We start from the raw sequence: 15,588 nt of genomic DNA, 5'->3' as shown, positions 1-15,588 counted from the left end.
CTCGTGGCTGGTCACCACCGCGGGGGGCGCGGCTGTGAAAGCGTGTGCACGTATGCGTGTGTGTATTGCGTTTCGGGAGGGGAAAAAGACGTGCCCGGGGGATGAGGGTTGGGGTATTAGAGTTGGTAGCCACCCAAACAGAAAATGGCTCTCGACAGGTTTCCATTCCCTCTTGCCGCAACCTTCATAAGGCCCCTCCCGCCCCGATACCCCCCCCGCAGCTGCGACATCCAACTCCGGGTCCCCGGCTACATACCCATACAACCACCCCCACACACACTCATTTTCAAATACACACACGCACACACGAGCCCCTGCACCCTATAGACCCACAAAACCCATCCCATCCTTTATTCCATCCTTTATCCCCCCCGTCACACACACCCGTACATGTACCTATATTACACCGCACCCATACACCCCCCCACACACCCCCATCCTACCCGCCGCGGAGCCCTTCACCTCCCCCTCCTGGTCCTCATTAGCCGCATCCGCCGCGTCCTCCGCGTTGTCGTTTCCCTTCCACGACGGTACGGGGGGCGTGGGGGAGAGCTTGGGCTGCCTGGGGAAAAGACGTGTGTGTATGCGTGTAAAATGTGTGCGTTTAAAATATAACCTGAGCCGCGAGATGGTTGAGAAAGGTTGAAGAAGTCCCATGCGGGGCCTTTTCGCATCGCAACTTAAGATTAAGGGCTCCTAAAACACGCAGGCAGGGCGCCCGCTACATGTGTGTGTGTGTTGGGTTTGGAGTGTGTGTGTGTGTGTTGGGTTTGGAGTGTGTGTGTGTATGTGTATGTATGTGTGTGTGAGTTGCGGGGCCTGCGCGAGGGGGGGAATAAGACGAACCACGTGAACGAGTGAAGGTGCTGCCATGGAAAGAGTGTACAAGAAGCAGAACTGACCCCAGTAGGCTTGCTGCCTAGGGGGCCTGTGTGTGGGGGGGGGAAGGGGGAGGGGGGGGGGGGAAGACGAACCACACACGATTGAAGCTGCTGCTGCCAGGGCAAGAGAGTATGTAAGGGGGGGGGAAATGGCATATGTCTTTCCCGCAATGCCGCAATGGCTGTGTCGTGGTGAGCCTGAGCCCCTAAGAGTCTTTTGTAAAACACATAAAAGATCAGCGGGGGGGGGAGCTTTGGTCGTGCCGCCGTACATCTTTTCAGAGCTTACAAATACACAGACAGACAGACAGACAGAAGTAATGCATACCGTTCTTCGTGGTAGTATGTGAAGAGGTCGTTGAGGTAGCCGTCCTTGTAGATGCCCGGGGGCCGGGACTGCGCGAACCTGATCACCGCCCGCTTAACGGTCAAGTACCGCAACCGCATCAAAGCAGCGACCACGACATAGCCTGTGTGTTGTGGTAGAGTAGCAGGGCCTCGTGAGTATGTAAGTATGTATGTATGTATGTGCCTGTCTGTTTTGCTGATCCGAGCTGCATATATATATGTGTGCATATGCTTGTGCGTACGTGTGTGTATGTATGTATGTATGTGCGTTAAGATTGGGAGAGCGACGGGAGGAGGTCCAGGGCGAGCGACGGAGTACGGCACTGCACGAAACTGCTGAAAAGCTTGAGCCCGTGTAAGGGAATACAGACGACAACACGGTACGACCACTCCACAATACTCCTCTCTCCATACACACATCTCTCCCTTCCTCGTCTTTCCTTGGCATCAGCTTCACTCGCTCGTGGTTCGTCTTTCCCCCTCCCCTTTCCCATTACCACCCCTCCCTCCCTCCATACACACACATATCCCTCCCTCCCTCCCCCCAGCCACATACACACACACCCGGTACCCACCCGTGCGGTTGAATCCGTGAGTGCAATGCAGCAAGATGTACTTGTCCCTCGTGTTCATGTGGTGAGAGAAGATGTGCCACACAGCTTCATTGACCTCCGACGGCAGGGGCGACTGACCGCGCCCGCGGCAGGCGATCTGCGGAAGCGGGAGAAGGCGGAAAAAAGGGGGGGAAAGACGAACCACAAACGAGTGAAGCTGCTGCCAGGGCAAGAGGGGGGGGGTGAGGAAGTAGTATATGCAAGTAAGTCAAGATACGGGGAGGTGCTCAGTACTGAGAGGGGGCCCCCGAAGAGGCCGCGGAAGAAGGGGAGGACATTTTTAATATTGGCGCCTTTTTTCCCAAAAACGAATTTGTTTCATCAGGTTGAAAAATCAGCACCACCCTAGAAGATCCAAATCACCACCATAAAAACCGCGGCAATCATAGACCAAGTATGATTAGGCATGTGTGGTTGGTTTTCGATCGAGCCAGCCAAGACCTGAACCACCTCCTCCCCAACACTTCCCCCCTCCCCCCTCCCCCCTCCCCCCCCACACACACACGCACAGGCAACCACCTTGACGTAGTGGATATCGGGGTTATCCAGCTCCTCCATTTCCCGATTGATGTCGTAGTAGTTGCGGCTCTTGGTCAGGTCGATGATGGTGGCCACCTAGGGGATGAAGAGAAAAGAGGGGATGAAAAAAAGCTAAGGGAAAAGAGGGGATGAAAAAAAGCTAAGGGAAAAGAGGGGATGAAGAAAAGCTACGGAAAAGAGGGGATGAAAAAAAGCCTCTGTTGTTCAAACCACAATTAGCTCGTAACGTAGTTAATGTTGCGCCTCATCCAGCCTACGGCGCGCTTTCCGTGTACCAAATCATCCCCTTTGGAAGCTTTTTAGTTCTTCATCCCCTAAAGAGGAAATAAAGGGGAATGAAAACGGAATGAAAACGTGCTGTGAGAGCCGCTCCCCGCCGCGCCCTCAGCGCGCCCGCCAGCCCCCTCGCCGCCCGCGAAAAAAACAAAACGAAAAGCAAAAAGGCTTAAGTCCCGTGCGCTAGCAGCAAGGCGGATGTGGCGGCTGCAGCAGCAGCGAACCAGAGCCGGCAAGCTGCAACCTTTTTCCCTCCTTTCTTCCCCCCCCAATTTTCGATTTCCTACTTTCACCCCCCTCTTGGCATACAATCCACCACCCCTGCCCGGCCACATTTCTTTTCCACTCATCCGGCCTGAACGCCAACTCTGCAATCAGCTTGAGACAGTCCAACCTTTCACTCTATACCTACGTTCCTGCTGAGGGCGTCAATTCAACCACAGCCTGCCGGTCACCTGGGCACCCCTCTTAGCCAAACTTACATCCATGCCATAGCTGCGGAACTGCCGGATGGCATCGACCAGCGTCCATCGCCCCGATGGCCCGACTAGGTTGTTGAATTTTGTACTAAGAGGTACCTGCAGGTTTAAGCATGGAAAGAATGTATGCGTCCCGAAGGTCCAGCCTACTTGTTGAATGGTCACGTTACGGCGACGCACCTTGCAGGGAATTATGTTAAGTCCATCGAAAAAGCGTGGGTCGCCAAATTTGGGGCATTTGACCCATCCTTCTGGTAGCTGAGGAATGTAACCCCCAAAAGGCTGCAGTATGGCACAAAAGCAAACCATTACCAAAGTCGCTCAACGTCCCACGTCGCGATGTTCCTTACCCCCGGCGCCGTCGTCATCCTTGCGCGAACTTTTGCTCCTCGAATACATCAGGGCAGGCAAAGCGCCTCCCCTGACTAAAGTTACTGGACAGTGCAGCTCCTGCACAAGTAAATCACTGTGAAAGCCATGTCGGCTTTTACTAATTAAATATTAGTAGACCTCCCCTTTCGTTGCTCACAGCATATTCACAACGCGCACTGTGCGGGCCTGCGGAGACTTGAGGAATGAATTTATACAAGCGCGAAGCGTGCGCCTTTGTGCCTTTCGTAAAAGTTTCTTATTTCTATAAGGGTTGCACTAGCTGCTTACTTCATCTCCCTGTAGAGTCTCGACAGAGTAGTCCTACATAACTGATATCTAACCGAATTCCGAAGGAGCAAGGACTAGAACCTATCTTGAACCTTCAACACTATCTGCCATCTACCTCTTATGCCCTCATGCTGCGGCTTACATCACACCCTGCTCACCGGCTCCGACCCAGAGGATTCCCGACGACGCAGTGGAAGGACTTGCGTCCTGCTCTCAGTTAGTCCTCATTTTTAACCCATACTGTCTCTCACTGTCTGTCTTACTTACACCTGATTTGGCGTCACCCAAGAGCACCAAGGCATGCTGAGCGTCCTCTTCGGCAGCACTCAGAACAACTCACAGCAACAAGGATCATACGCGGTAACTACTCGGGACGCGTAACCCAACCTCCAAAACCCCACGCGCCCTAGAACACACACACACACACACACACACACACACACACACACACACGCGCGCGCGCGCATCGTTTCGCTTCTTCAGCTTTCCATGTAGTATCAATGGGTTCGCCCGCGCCACCGCAGCACGCACCTTGCAGGACCACACAACCACCAACCCAACCATCAACCACCCAAACCGAGCAGGGGGAACGAAAAGGGCCCTGCCCACTGTCGACGGTTGGGCGTTATGGTTTGTCGTTAATAATAGCTCTACATTCAGAGCAAGGACCGCGCATGCTTAGATGACAAATGAAACACGACATGAAATGGAAAAGAAAAATGTCAAAATTATCTTGGGAGCTTAGGGAAATGTATAATCGACACAACAAAGGCGGGAATTTTCTTCATCCATCTTTTCCTTTTCTCCTTCTTAAATCGCCTCCCGCGGCTACTCCCCCAACCCTTCTCTGTACCTCCCCCTCATCAGCCATCGCCTCCACTGCAACATCACCTTCTGCGCCTCCCTGCATCTGCCCCGCCTCCCCGCCGCCCTGTCACCACACCCCTACGACCGTCGCACTTTCCATTTGGATCCAACCCCAACTTCAGTTCCAGATCCAGATCCCGTTTCCCGGGCGCACCCTCTCCCCCCTCGCCGTTCCCACCTACTTTTTTATATTCTCCCCTCCACGCGACAATTCTCTCTCCTCTTTCCCTCCCTCCCATAGTTGACCCTAAGCCCTCTTCACGGCCTTGCTCCTGTTCCTGCTCCTGCTCTTGCCCCTGGCCTCGCTCGCTTGCTGTGTTGCCCGGGCCAGCTTCGGCTCCTCCTGCTCGAACTCCAATTCTTCCCCCACATCAGCTTCCTCCTCCTCCTCCTCCTCCTCGTCGTCGACACGTGGTATCTCTCCGTCTGCCTCTGCCTCTGCCGCTGCTGCTGCTGCTGCTGTTGCGTCAGTCCGCCGGGTCGACCGCGCCTTCTTCCCGCTCCGCACCCTGACCCCGGGGCCCCGAGCTGCCCCCACGGGTTTGCGCTTCTGTTTCTGCGCTTGCTTCTGCTTCAGCCTCTCCGCTAACGGATCCTCGACCAGTAACTCGACCACCTCTTCATCCTCCAGCGCAACGTGCTCCACCGCCCTGTTCTCCCCGGCTAAGAGCTTCTCCAGCGCCGCGTCCTAATTAGGACGCACATAGAGGATATAGCCAAATTAGGCAATAAGGCGGCATTACGGGACGCGAGAAAGGGGCAAAAGCTTCATGTGCATGGTGTAGGGGTAGGGGTAGGTGCGAGTGAACAGCACTCAAAGGCATGCCGCAGTGTGACACAAGCCCTAGTTGCGAAATTACCCTCTCGACCTTCCAGTTAATTCGCATCTATTTTTAGCTCTATTTTTATCTCGAGTGCGGCGTACGGATCGGCGTATGGATCGGCATACGGATCGGCGTACGGATGGGCGTACGGATGTGGAAGAAGCTGTTGAGTGACAGGGTGTATATGTCCTCGGGCCTGTGTGTGCATGTGTAAATGTATAATCATAAAAAATGCGTCTGGAAAGACAGGAAGTGCGTGTGCCCAGGTTACTTGTGTCGGGGATTGCGGAATGGGGGTATTTTACCAAAAAAACCCAAAGCCAAAAACCCAAAGCCAAGAATTACTACAGACCTCATATACCCCTCACCCGTGCGGACGCCATGCGGGCTTCCAGCCACCGGGTCCCCGGCTGGATGTCGTACAGATCCCTTCCGCCGCCGCCGGCGGCAGTGGCGGTGGAAGTTGCAGCTGCACCGGATGCGATGGCATCCCCCGTTGGGGGCGCTGTCGACGCTGTGGGCACCGCCACTGCCGCCGCTGCGGCGGAGGCGGCGCCCGGAGAACTCAGCGGTCCTGTTGTTGCCAGCCGAGCAGCTTTGTTGGGCCGCGGCTGCGTCGCAGCTGTAGGCGTTGCTGCCGCCGCCGCCGCCGCCGCCACAGAGGGCGATGGCGGTGCAGCGGTGGCGGCAGCGTCAAGCACCGCCGTCAACCGCTCCAGCAGCGTCGGCTTATTGCCACTGGCGGATAGACCCAACAGTCGCAGGCGGCTCCTCAGTTGTACGACAGTCAGCCGTTGGAGGTCCTCAAGGGGCGACGTCATCATTGTCGTCCCAAGAGAGTCTGCGGCGGCTGTAGCAGCGACGGCACATAGTCATGGGGGCGGCGGCGGGGGCGGCGGCAGTAGCGTAAGCAGCGGTGCGGGAACTATGGCTTTGGTTGATGGAATGGCAAAACACACGCCGGCGGCGGAGAGAAGAGGGGAAAGGAGGAAGACGAACCACGGAGGAGTGAAGCTGATGCCAGGGCAAGAGTGTACCAGAGGGGGGAGGGAGGGAGGGCGGGCGCGCGGGCGGGAGGGGGGGATGTATGGCCCTATAGCATACACTCGACCGGTCACCAATCGGTCACCAATCGGGTGATGCATCTGTAGGGGTACGGTGGAGTTACCTACGGCCTGTACCGTACAGAAGGGTCACCCTACCCCTACAGCTCGTCATGCTCGTCATGCTCGGGGTGAAATGACGAGCATCTCTAAACTCAGCGTTCATACGCGACTCAGTTCAGAAGTAGCCTTAATAATGAGCTACATAACATTTAAAAGATTTTGTGGTAGCCAATTGCTAGATATGAAAAATACGCTAGAGAGCCTAGTTCACCATGTTTGCGCGGAAATTCGCGTCACCCCGGAAAAAGCAACTGGAAGGCGGATTTTAGGATCATGCTTGCTGCGGAATGTAGAAGCAAGGCTGAGAGAGGGTGTGGGCCTCATTCGCCGCCGGCACAACGTCACAGTTGAAATGAAGTCATCACGTTCGCGCCGCGCCTTCGCCACTTCCATTCCACGGCTCATTAACCATTTAAAAACACGTATGCCACGACGCGTCGTGTTGTGTATTTCACCCCGGGGGAAGTCGACGTGGACAACAGGAATTCCGGTCTCACACAGCGAGGTCGTACATTAAAAAAAGGTCGTACATTAAGAAATATTTCCCAAGGTGCTCGCACACACCCATGCATTGCCTCAACCTTGCAAGCAAGGTATAAAATAGATATGGCGTACACCGTACGGAAAGCTGTACAACATACGGAATGTCGTACCTGTCGCCATGGCCTCGGAAAGGACTCGTTCTGCCCGGTCCAATGTCACGTCGCTGTCGTGGTCTCCGCTATCCCCCCCGACGTCGACACCGCCTTTGGCTGCTGCTGCAGTTCCAGCCTTGGTTGCTGCTACTGACTGTTGCTGTTGTTGCTGTTGTTGCCATCTCAAGGCCGCTTCCATCCTCTCCACCAACTGCGCCTTATTGCCTCTGATATCCAAATTGAGCGCGATCAGTCGAGTCTTAAGCTGCTTGACGGTCAGCTGCACAACAGCGGCACAACAGCCCGACTCAGTGGGCGGAAGGGTAGCGCGATACAAGTGTGTATGTATGTGTTTATGTATGCATGTATGTGTATAGAGCATAATTGAAGGGAAAAATGTTAAAAACCGTGACCGAGAGAACCGGGAAAGTAGGTTAGCAAAAACAGCTGGGTGTCGTACAATCGGGAGTCAGTTGGATATCAGTTCTCGTACCAGGTCGGCAACTATAAGTTTCCAACCAGTTAGTTAATGCAACCAAACCTAACAACTTTTTGATGACGCAGCAACGGCACTGCTCCTTCATCGTGTACTTCGGCCTCACCACCCACCTTAGCAGGCACCACCACCACACCCTCCCCTTCATCCGCGGCCTCTCCCTCGTTGCCCTCGTCATCCTCATCTGGGGCGCAGTGGCTGCGGAAGAGCCGAGCAGGCTGCGCGGCGGCCATAGCCGCCAGTCGCGATGAGGAGAGCAGCGGGCGGACATCCCCTCCGGCTCCGTCGCCACCACCGTCACCGCCACCGCCACCACCGCCTGCAGCTGTATGACGACCCATCAGCTGCTTCTTCTTCTGCTGTTCTTGTGGCTGCTGCTGCTTCTTCTTGAGTGGTTGGCAGTTTTCGCAGCAGTACACTGTACGGCCCGCCATCTGCCATGTTCGTACTGGCCCCTTACAGCGACCGCACACTTGCTGATTGTAGATGTACCTAAGCACGAGGTGTAAGGTGTGAGGGGTGTGAGGGGTGTGAGGGGTGCGGTACTAATCATGGCTTACGCAAAGGTCATCTGGGTCTACATGCCGGTCAGCCGTCGTGTCCTAAATAAGATCCTTGTGGCACAGCGGCTATATTTCCCATGTGACATGCCAAATATTGACTGATTATTACACCCCGTTTCCTAAACAGGCCCTACCGGCGTGTCCATGGCCTCCCCAGCACCTTAGCCTCCCAGCCGTCCACCGTCAGGATGGAGCCCGACACGAAACCCCGTTGCAACAACGACACCGTGTGATACCTGTGGGAGGAAGCGGCGGGACTTCTAGAAGGCGGGTGAGCGGGAACGTGGGAGGGGAAGGCGGGGGGGAGGGGGACATGTGCCCCACAGGATGGGGTTCGGGGGTTGGGGGATAGGGCGATGAGGGCGTGTTTGTGTGTTTTTATTGGTACAGAGTCACACGTGGGACCGCCCGTCACCTTCATCTTTTATTATATTTACCAGATTCGATCAAACTGATCGCTGGTCAGGTCGCAGGCGGGCAGCTCGGGATGTACCCCCGCCTTGAAGAGGATCTCGGCCCTGTAGATGTTGCCCACGCCGGCCACCATAGACTGATCCATCAACACCAGACCGATGGGTTTGCGGCTGCGGGCAACCTTGGCACGGAGCAGCTGGTGCATGGATCGGGGGGGGGGAAGGCGAACCACGAACCCCCGATGGGGGGGAAGGGGGGTTGCGGAGGGAGGGGCGGGGGGGGAGAGGGGTTTTAGGTTAATGTCCCACCTTTTGATGGGTAATGGATAGGTAATGCAGCTCTCGGAGGTGCAAAACACACACGGATATATATATATATATACGGATATATATATATATATACACATGCAGGGTGTGAAGCAAAATGGGTCAAATTGCGAGGTAGGGGGGAGGGGGAGGGGCGACGTTCAGGTGGTTGTGCCTTTGCTGTACGACGGGTCGGTTGGCGGTTGGAATTTGGGTAATGTCATATTCTTGGTCTGGTCTGGGTTGACACTACTGCGATTCGCGGTTTAAGGTCCTGGGTTCGATTCCTAGGGAGACCCCCGAATTAGTCGGGAGCGCGAGATTATGGCTAGCTGCTGAGATGTGGAGTTGAGGTCGCAGTTGATGGACCAGATTTGCACGCTGGATTGGTGGTGATTGCCGAACCCTCCGTCTCTTCGGTTGTTCGGGTGAATGGATGAGGAGGGGTCCTAGACGGCTGGACCCGCCGCCTTGGACTTACAGTTCGTATGGCGAAGTATAGTGTGGTAGTGGTGGACGGTGCTATAAGATGATAAATCGTAGAACTGACAATGTGATAAAGCGGCCCAGAAGCCTCCCACTCTGTAACAACATTATTATTATATATTAATAATATTATATTCTTGGGCGGTGAAGCGGCCGGCCTAGGGTGCAGCGACGAGGCTGAAGGGGTGTTCAAGGGGCAACCAATCCGGTATGCTGTACCTAGTGCTATTACGGTAGTCGTTGTGGTAGTTATGGTAGTTGTTGTGGTGGCAGTTGTAATGGTAGTTATGGTGGTAGAAGCTCTGCTGGCAATCATGTCCTTCAGCCTGCAGCTTCCCACAAACGTTGAAGCGCTCGTCCGTACACATACATACACATACACGCACACCGCCGTACCAACCTCCTTGTCCGCATCCTCCCGCAGCGGGTCAGGTCCAAGCTGCGCCGCCTTGCGGGTGTAGAGCTCTAGTGACCCGTGGGTCACTGTCATGGCGCTTAGGTGAGCCACCAAACCCATCTCCTGATGTGTGTGCAGGTACGTGGGGGAAAGTGGGGGGAAAGTAGGGGGAAGGCCGGCCGGGGGGGGGGGGGGGAAGACGAATCACGAACGAGTGAAGCTGCTGCCAGGGCAAGAGTATACCAGAAGTAGAACGGACCAAAAGGCGTTCTTGAAGGCGGCGGGGGGGGGGGCCGGAAATAGTGAGGGGAGGCAGCTGGATGGGGGGGGGCGGGAAATGGTGAGGGGAGGCAGCTGGATGCATCTGATGGGGAGCCAGGATATGTGAAGCAGAGCCTCCGGATAGGCAGCTGTGATGTTGGCGATGGTCGTATGTTCTGCAGACGTGATCTTGTTCGCTTGTGGGTGAGCAATGCAGCAGTTTACACAGAGGGGGCTTCAAGCCAGAGACCCTAAACCCCTGAAACCTTAAAACCCAGCACACATTACCCGGTTAATGAGCTCCAATCGTGTGGTTTCGGAGGGAGGGGGTCCGGGAAGGCTCATCGTACGGAAGGCACCACTCATGCCGAAGTGAATATGCATAACCACCACTCCACCATCGCCATCATCCGTACGACAACCCCCGTCATCAACTTCATCATCACTACCATCATCATCATCAGCAGTAGCGGTGGCTACAGCGGTGGTTACAGCGGTGGCTGTAGTGATGGGTTCGATGGGGCCGGTTTTCGGGTTTTCCATTAACGGCGTTTCGCTGTTCGGTTGTAGCGCCTCCAGCAGGGGGATTGCGGTTGATACCGTTGGAAGCCGTGGAGAAAGTGGCGACGTTTGTGTAAGTTGTAGTAGTTGTGATGACAGTTGTGCTGGACGCTGTGGGGCCCATGGTAGTGGTTGTGGTGGTTGTGCAGTTGCTGACGTAGGGATGTTTCGGGTCCCGCTGGCGGCGATGAAAGCACTGCTGGTGGGATGGACCGTGAGGGGGACTGGCTGGTGGGAGAAGAAGTAAAAGAGATTCTTGCCGTGTACTTCAATGCGTTGCAAGGGTTTGGCGTTTATGGCGACAGCACCTGGGTGGATGTGGTGTCATAGCATTTGGCGGTAAAGAGAAGGCGGTAAAAAGGAGGGGGTGAAAAGAAGGCGGTAAAAAGAAGGGGGTAAAAAGGAGGCAGTGAAAAGAAGGCGGTAAAAAGAAGGGGGTAAAAAGGAGGGGGTGAAAAGGAGGCGGTAAAAAGACCTTAAGTCCTCTGCTGGTACCACAATGGTGTTGCGATGGGGGGAGCCAGCACACAGGAAAAGATAGATAAATAAAAAAACCTTTCGTTGAGACATTTCTCCGGTTTGCGTTACCAAAACCAAATACAAACGAGAATGAAACCACATCCCAGGAAGCGTCCGTAAGTCATTATGACGTAATGTGTACGACACCATCGCGTCTGAAAGTCCGAAGCGAGATATGTGAGTTGACTCGATTTGCATTGAATCGGTTCGAGCGCAATGAGATTTGGTACGGTTTTTTCCGTTGGGGTTTCGGAGCATCTTCGACTGTCGGCCTTACCATCCCTGAAGCGACCGTTAGGGGACCTAGCGATGAATGCTCGTCCCAAAAGAAGCCGCCGGTGGGCGGCCGCCACCCGATGGCACTGGTGCCTGAGTTTATGTGTGTGGGTGTATGCGTACATGTGTAAATGGGATGGTGGGGCGGGCGAAATATTGAGGAAAACGGGATTGGGGGGACGTACATACATACATACATTCAGGTCTCCTTCTCCCCCTTAGTATGGGTGGAGGATGTGGTAGGGTTATGGGAGGCTGCGATTGGGTTTTGTGAGTGAGTGAGGGCAAGGAAGGGGTTCCTCGGTGCGATAGGATAGGGAGGAACCCCGGGTTCCTCCTGAGGGGCCCTCGGCGTCATGGCGCCGCAGCGCGTCGCAGGAAAGCGAAGCAGTCGATGCAATGTTTGGAACGCTGTGTAAGAAAAAATACAGGTAAAGGCGGCATGTTATGTTCCGGCAGCAAATTCTGAATGTGTGAATGTGTGGCTTGTGCGGAATGGGCACCGGGATGGGTACGAGCTATCCAAACAGACGTCGCTTCGCAGTATTGCAAAACGCAGCCTCACCCCTCTACCATAGCGCTGTTGACGTTCGATCCTGTTTGATGAGCAGCGCGGTGAAATGCATGCGCGGAATGGCGCAAATGCCGGAACACTGATAAGCGCGGATGAGTAAAACCTAACTATCTACCGAGGCCAGTGTCAAATTTTAATCATTGTCGTGGATCCTAAAACGCAAGAGGCGCGGATGGCGATTATAGCGCAGTTTCAGGCGTCGGCGAACCAGGATTCCGTGTTCAATCAAGTTATCGAGAAGCACGCATCTGGCAAACCCCCGATCATGTTCTGGTATTGTTCTGAGGAACAGCTGGAGAGCTCCATGGGCTGGACGGCGTCCATGGCTCCCATCTCGCCACGCTACAGTCGTACTCCTGTAACTACGGGAGAGGTTCCCGGTCGTTCAAGCGCATACTCACTATCATCGGATTGGAATGTTGATATGTAGCTTTATTGAAAATGTTGAGTGCCACCATTCCCCGACAAGGCCCGCAATGCGCATTTCGGCAAGAGCAAAATAGAAGACCGCTCGTCCGCGATTCATCTGTAAGATGTAATAAGAGGCGAATGGCATTGATGCCTGGTGGCGGGAGGCCGTTCCAATTAGCGGAAAGAGCCCCGGTGCATCGTCAGCCGATGGCGACGCACGTCTTTCCGTTTGATCAGGCCTGGGCACCGAGCGTCGACGCAGCGGTGAGGCTGCTTTGGGAATGTGTGTAAGCCAGCAAGCTTGAGCTTTATTCAGTTCTTGGATTGGGCGTATGTCTGCAGTCGCTGGCGCCTCAGCTCTTCGCCATGAGCCTCTTCCCATACCTATGCTTCCTCTTCTTCCTGACAAAGTCGGGCAAGACGCCAAGTTTGACCCTTTTCGGCTTTTACTTCTTGCTGGTTTTCGTAGGAGCCACCATTCCGGCTGGAATTTATGGTGAGAGGGAGTAACACGTCTCCTGAACATACATATTACTGCTGTTTAACTCCCTCCCGTGCAAGCATGTTACATCCGTCTACCACGGCGGTTAAGGCTAGCTAGCTGTCAGGGCATGGAATCCCTTTAGCTTTTGACGGTCAGCCCGCAGCTGCCGCATAGCTCTGCCTGCAAGCTTCGTTGTATAACACGACGGGGACGGGGACGGGGAAAAGTTCGCGAAGAGGAATTACAAGTCCGGGCCCGAACAGCCCAGCCAGCGTTGCACCCGCCTTTGCCGCTTAAGGTTGGCTGTCCAGGTTTGGGTGCAGGAAGGAAGACTGCTGATCCCAGCTAAGACCTGTTCGTGTATAAACCACCGCGCTGCACGCAGCAGCAATGATCCAAGCAGTGGTCGGCAAATCCTGCGGGTACTGCGGGTCCGCAGTACTTCGCAGCACCCGCAGCCGAAATTCGGCTTAAGGCCCCGTAAATAAGGCTGCGGGTCCCTCATAACTAAAATTTGACCAAAAGACGTAGTTTGCAGCCTGTTTTTAGATCGTTTCTAGATTTCAGCGCCACCTCTATACAATTCAGTGACAGTTATCATTGATAAAGTACCACAGTTTTAGCGTCTGTACGGATGACTTGCAGTTTCCGCAGCACTTGGGAGCGTTGACTTGGTCAATTCTGGACTTCGGCTTATCTGCGATTTGTTCCATGTGAGGCTATCCTGTACATCATCTTCAGCATCTTGCTTATTCCTTCATCCCAATCTCTACTGATCGCCTCTCTTCGCTTCTTACCGTATGTCACGCTGCTGGCACCCACCGAAATCGCCGCTGGTGCCATGCATAACTCGTACGGCAACGTACGAATGTACGACAGCCAAGTCCCATTACGGCACCAGCTTGGCTAATGTGGACTGGCTTCACGGGGCGGCTGAAAGTCTGTTGACCATCACCAACCTGTTCATCGGTAAGAGTATCGACTTGAACAAGGAAACATAAATTTACATCAATCGTACATCAATCGTACATGAAGAAAATGGGAAATGTACGAAATGGTTAGCCGAGAGCCGCCGTGCACCACTGTTACACAATCGGTATTGTCCGCATTCCCCCTGGCTGCTTAATGTTGAAATCTACCTCAAATCTCCCCAAATCTTAAGTTCCCCCAAATCTCTTGAAAAGGGTTTGTGCTGCATCACTGGGGCCTGCTGCCGTGTGTGCTCTGTGTCGTACTGCACACCGTACTACTTTACGCTGTGTGCTAAACATGGTGATGCTTTTTCTACTCCATGTGCTGTGTGTGCCATTCGGTGGTGGTTTTGTGGGTTGCTCTGCGGTGTAACAGTGTTGGGTCTCCGTCAAGGTATCCGGGAGGCGGAGGCAAACAACGCTAAGGCGAAGGAGGAGCAGGCGGCGGCAGCAGCTGCAGTAGCAGCGAGTGAGGAGGGCGCTGCCGCCGCGACCGGGGGTCGCCGGCAGTAGCAGCCACAGCGGCCCGGCTGTTGCAACGCTGCTGCTAGTGCGGCAGAGGCGACAGTGGAGAATGTGGCAACCCGGAGTGATGATGCGCGCCCCTGGTGGGGGTGGAGGATGTTAACGTGTATGTATGTATATATGTATGTATGTGTATCATGTATGGATGTGTAGGGGATGAGGTTTTCCTGATCCTGGTCATCTTGTTGTGGGCAAGGCAACGGTGCACATGCTATTGGCAGGAACATGCAAACCTTCGGTGTGGGACCCATCTTGTGGTCTCTGCATGTGTTGTCGGACTCGTGTGCTTGTGTTTGTGGTGAACGAATGTCGCAATATCGAGGCGGGGACGGCGGGGACATTAATGCGCTTTCGAATTCGACGCATCTGTGACCCATGGGTCGGTGCCTGGCGGAGGGAAGCAGCACCCGCCTGGCGGCACAAGCGCGTGCTGGCCGTACATCCATTCTGCATGCGGGTGGACGTACGGCCACTATACATAGCGGCGCTCTTTGCTGGGCTGACTGGCTGTACTGCTACTGTGGGGGACTATGAGGATAAGGGGACGAAGAGAGTGATGGAGCTGCTGCACTGGCTAGGTTAGGACGGGAGTGCGCCTCGGTCTGCCGCCGATTTTGGTCACCGTCTCAGGGGCAGTCGATGGTTCCTTTCGCACGCGTGTGCGAATGTATGATTGTGCGTGTGTGTTGTAGAGTTCAGACGACACAACCACATAATGGGGGCATCGAAAGATACCGATTGAGACAAGTGTCTTGAATAAATAGTCATCAGTGACTCCACTTGGGCCTCGCGCCGATAAGAATCCCCAGTACGATTGGGCGGCGCCGTATCCAGAAGCCATAGTTCGCAGGAACTACTCTCGCTCGGTCAGACGAAACTGGGACGCAGGTCCCAGCTTTACGCAGGTAAAACCCCCACCCATACGCAGGTATGGACTTCCGCAGCAGTGCGGCATTAAGGTGGCGGACGACTAACAGTAGTCGCTTTAGCCGCCGCAGCTAACAGTAGCCGCAATTAAACTAATAGCAGTATTAGTTTTAACCTGTAATCACCGA

The 15,588-nt window shown here is 54.6% G+C and overlaps 3 protein-coding genes across 3 annotated transcripts in view; 1 reads left to right on the top strand and 2 right to left on the bottom strand.

Moving 5' to 3' along the window:
- The window catches only part of VOLCADRAFT_118228 (uncharacterized protein), a gene marked incomplete at both ends in the record, with an annotated part of 7,732 nt that extends 4,226 nt beyond the window's left edge, over positions 1 to 3,506 (bottom strand). Inside the window, 8 exons of the mRNA XM_002952893.1 lie at positions 444 to 558; positions 847 to 928; positions 1,210 to 1,351; positions 1,805 to 1,940; positions 2,363 to 2,458; positions 3,142 to 3,237; positions 3,319 to 3,420; positions 3,489 to 3,506. Of these exons, the coding sequence (XP_002952939.1) occupies positions 444 to 558; positions 847 to 928; positions 1,210 to 1,351; positions 1,805 to 1,940; positions 2,363 to 2,458; positions 3,142 to 3,237; positions 3,319 to 3,420; positions 3,489 to 3,506 (787 nt within the window). The remainder of the gene's footprint in view (positions 1 to 443; positions 559 to 846; positions 929 to 1,209; positions 1,352 to 1,804; positions 1,941 to 2,362; positions 2,459 to 3,141; positions 3,238 to 3,318; positions 3,421 to 3,488) is intronic.
- A 1,406-nt stretch (positions 3,507 to 4,912) lies between these two features.
- Positions 4,913 to 11,763, bottom strand: VOLCADRAFT_118227 (uncharacterized protein; the record flags this gene model as incomplete). Its single annotated transcript, XM_002952892.1, has 9 exons — positions 4,913 to 5,353; positions 5,858 to 6,339; positions 7,309 to 7,570; positions 7,900 to 8,278; positions 8,484 to 8,585; positions 8,787 to 8,959; positions 9,955 to 10,074; positions 11,570 to 11,661; positions 11,754 to 11,763. The coding sequence occupies 9 exons, from the start codon at positions 11,761 to 11,763 to the stop codon at positions 4,913 to 4,915; spliced, it is 2,061 nt and encodes a 686-aa protein (XP_002952938.1).
- An 808-nt stretch (positions 11,764 to 12,571) lies between these two features.
- VOLCADRAFT_121129 (uncharacterized protein) lies at positions 12,572 to 15,274 on the top strand. Its single transcript, XM_002952991.1, has 4 exons — positions 12,572 to 12,817; positions 12,896 to 13,049; positions 13,917 to 14,006; positions 14,385 to 15,274. Exons 1-4 carry the CDS (start codon positions 12,584 to 12,586, stop codon positions 14,519 to 14,521), a joined length of 615 nt encoding a protein of 204 aa, XP_002953037.1. The 5' UTR covers positions 12,572 to 12,583; the 3' UTR covers positions 14,522 to 15,274.
- The last annotated feature ends 314 nt before the right edge of the window (positions 15,275 to 15,588 follow it).

Source organism: Volvox carteri (assembly GCF_000143455.1).
Source record: "Volvox carteri f. nagariensis unplaced genomic scaffold VOLCAscaffold_33, whole genome shotgun sequence".
NCBI classification, from domain to species: domain Eukaryota; kingdom Viridiplantae; phylum Chlorophyta; class Chlorophyceae; order Chlamydomonadales; family Volvocaceae; genus Volvox; species Volvox carteri.
Note: the sequence above shows the minus strand (reverse complement) of the source record. Positions and strands in the feature narration are given on the sequence as shown.

What these genes read in the sequence shown, in the direction of transcription:
- VOLCADRAFT_121129 (XM_002952991.1), top strand. Translation starts at nt 12,584, where the DNA reads ATGTTGAGTGCCACCATTCCCCGACAAGGCCCGCAATGCGCATTTCGG. An exon ending in CATTCCGGCTGGAATTTATG is followed by an intron (nt 13,050 to 13,916) that starts GTGAGAGGGAGT and finishes AATGTACGACAG; the next exon opens with CCAAGTCCCATTACGGCACC. An exon ending in CATCACCAACCTGTTCATCG is followed by an intron (nt 14,007 to 14,384) that starts GTAAGAGTATCG and finishes GCGGTGTAACAG; the next exon opens with TGTTGGGTCTCCGTCAAGGT.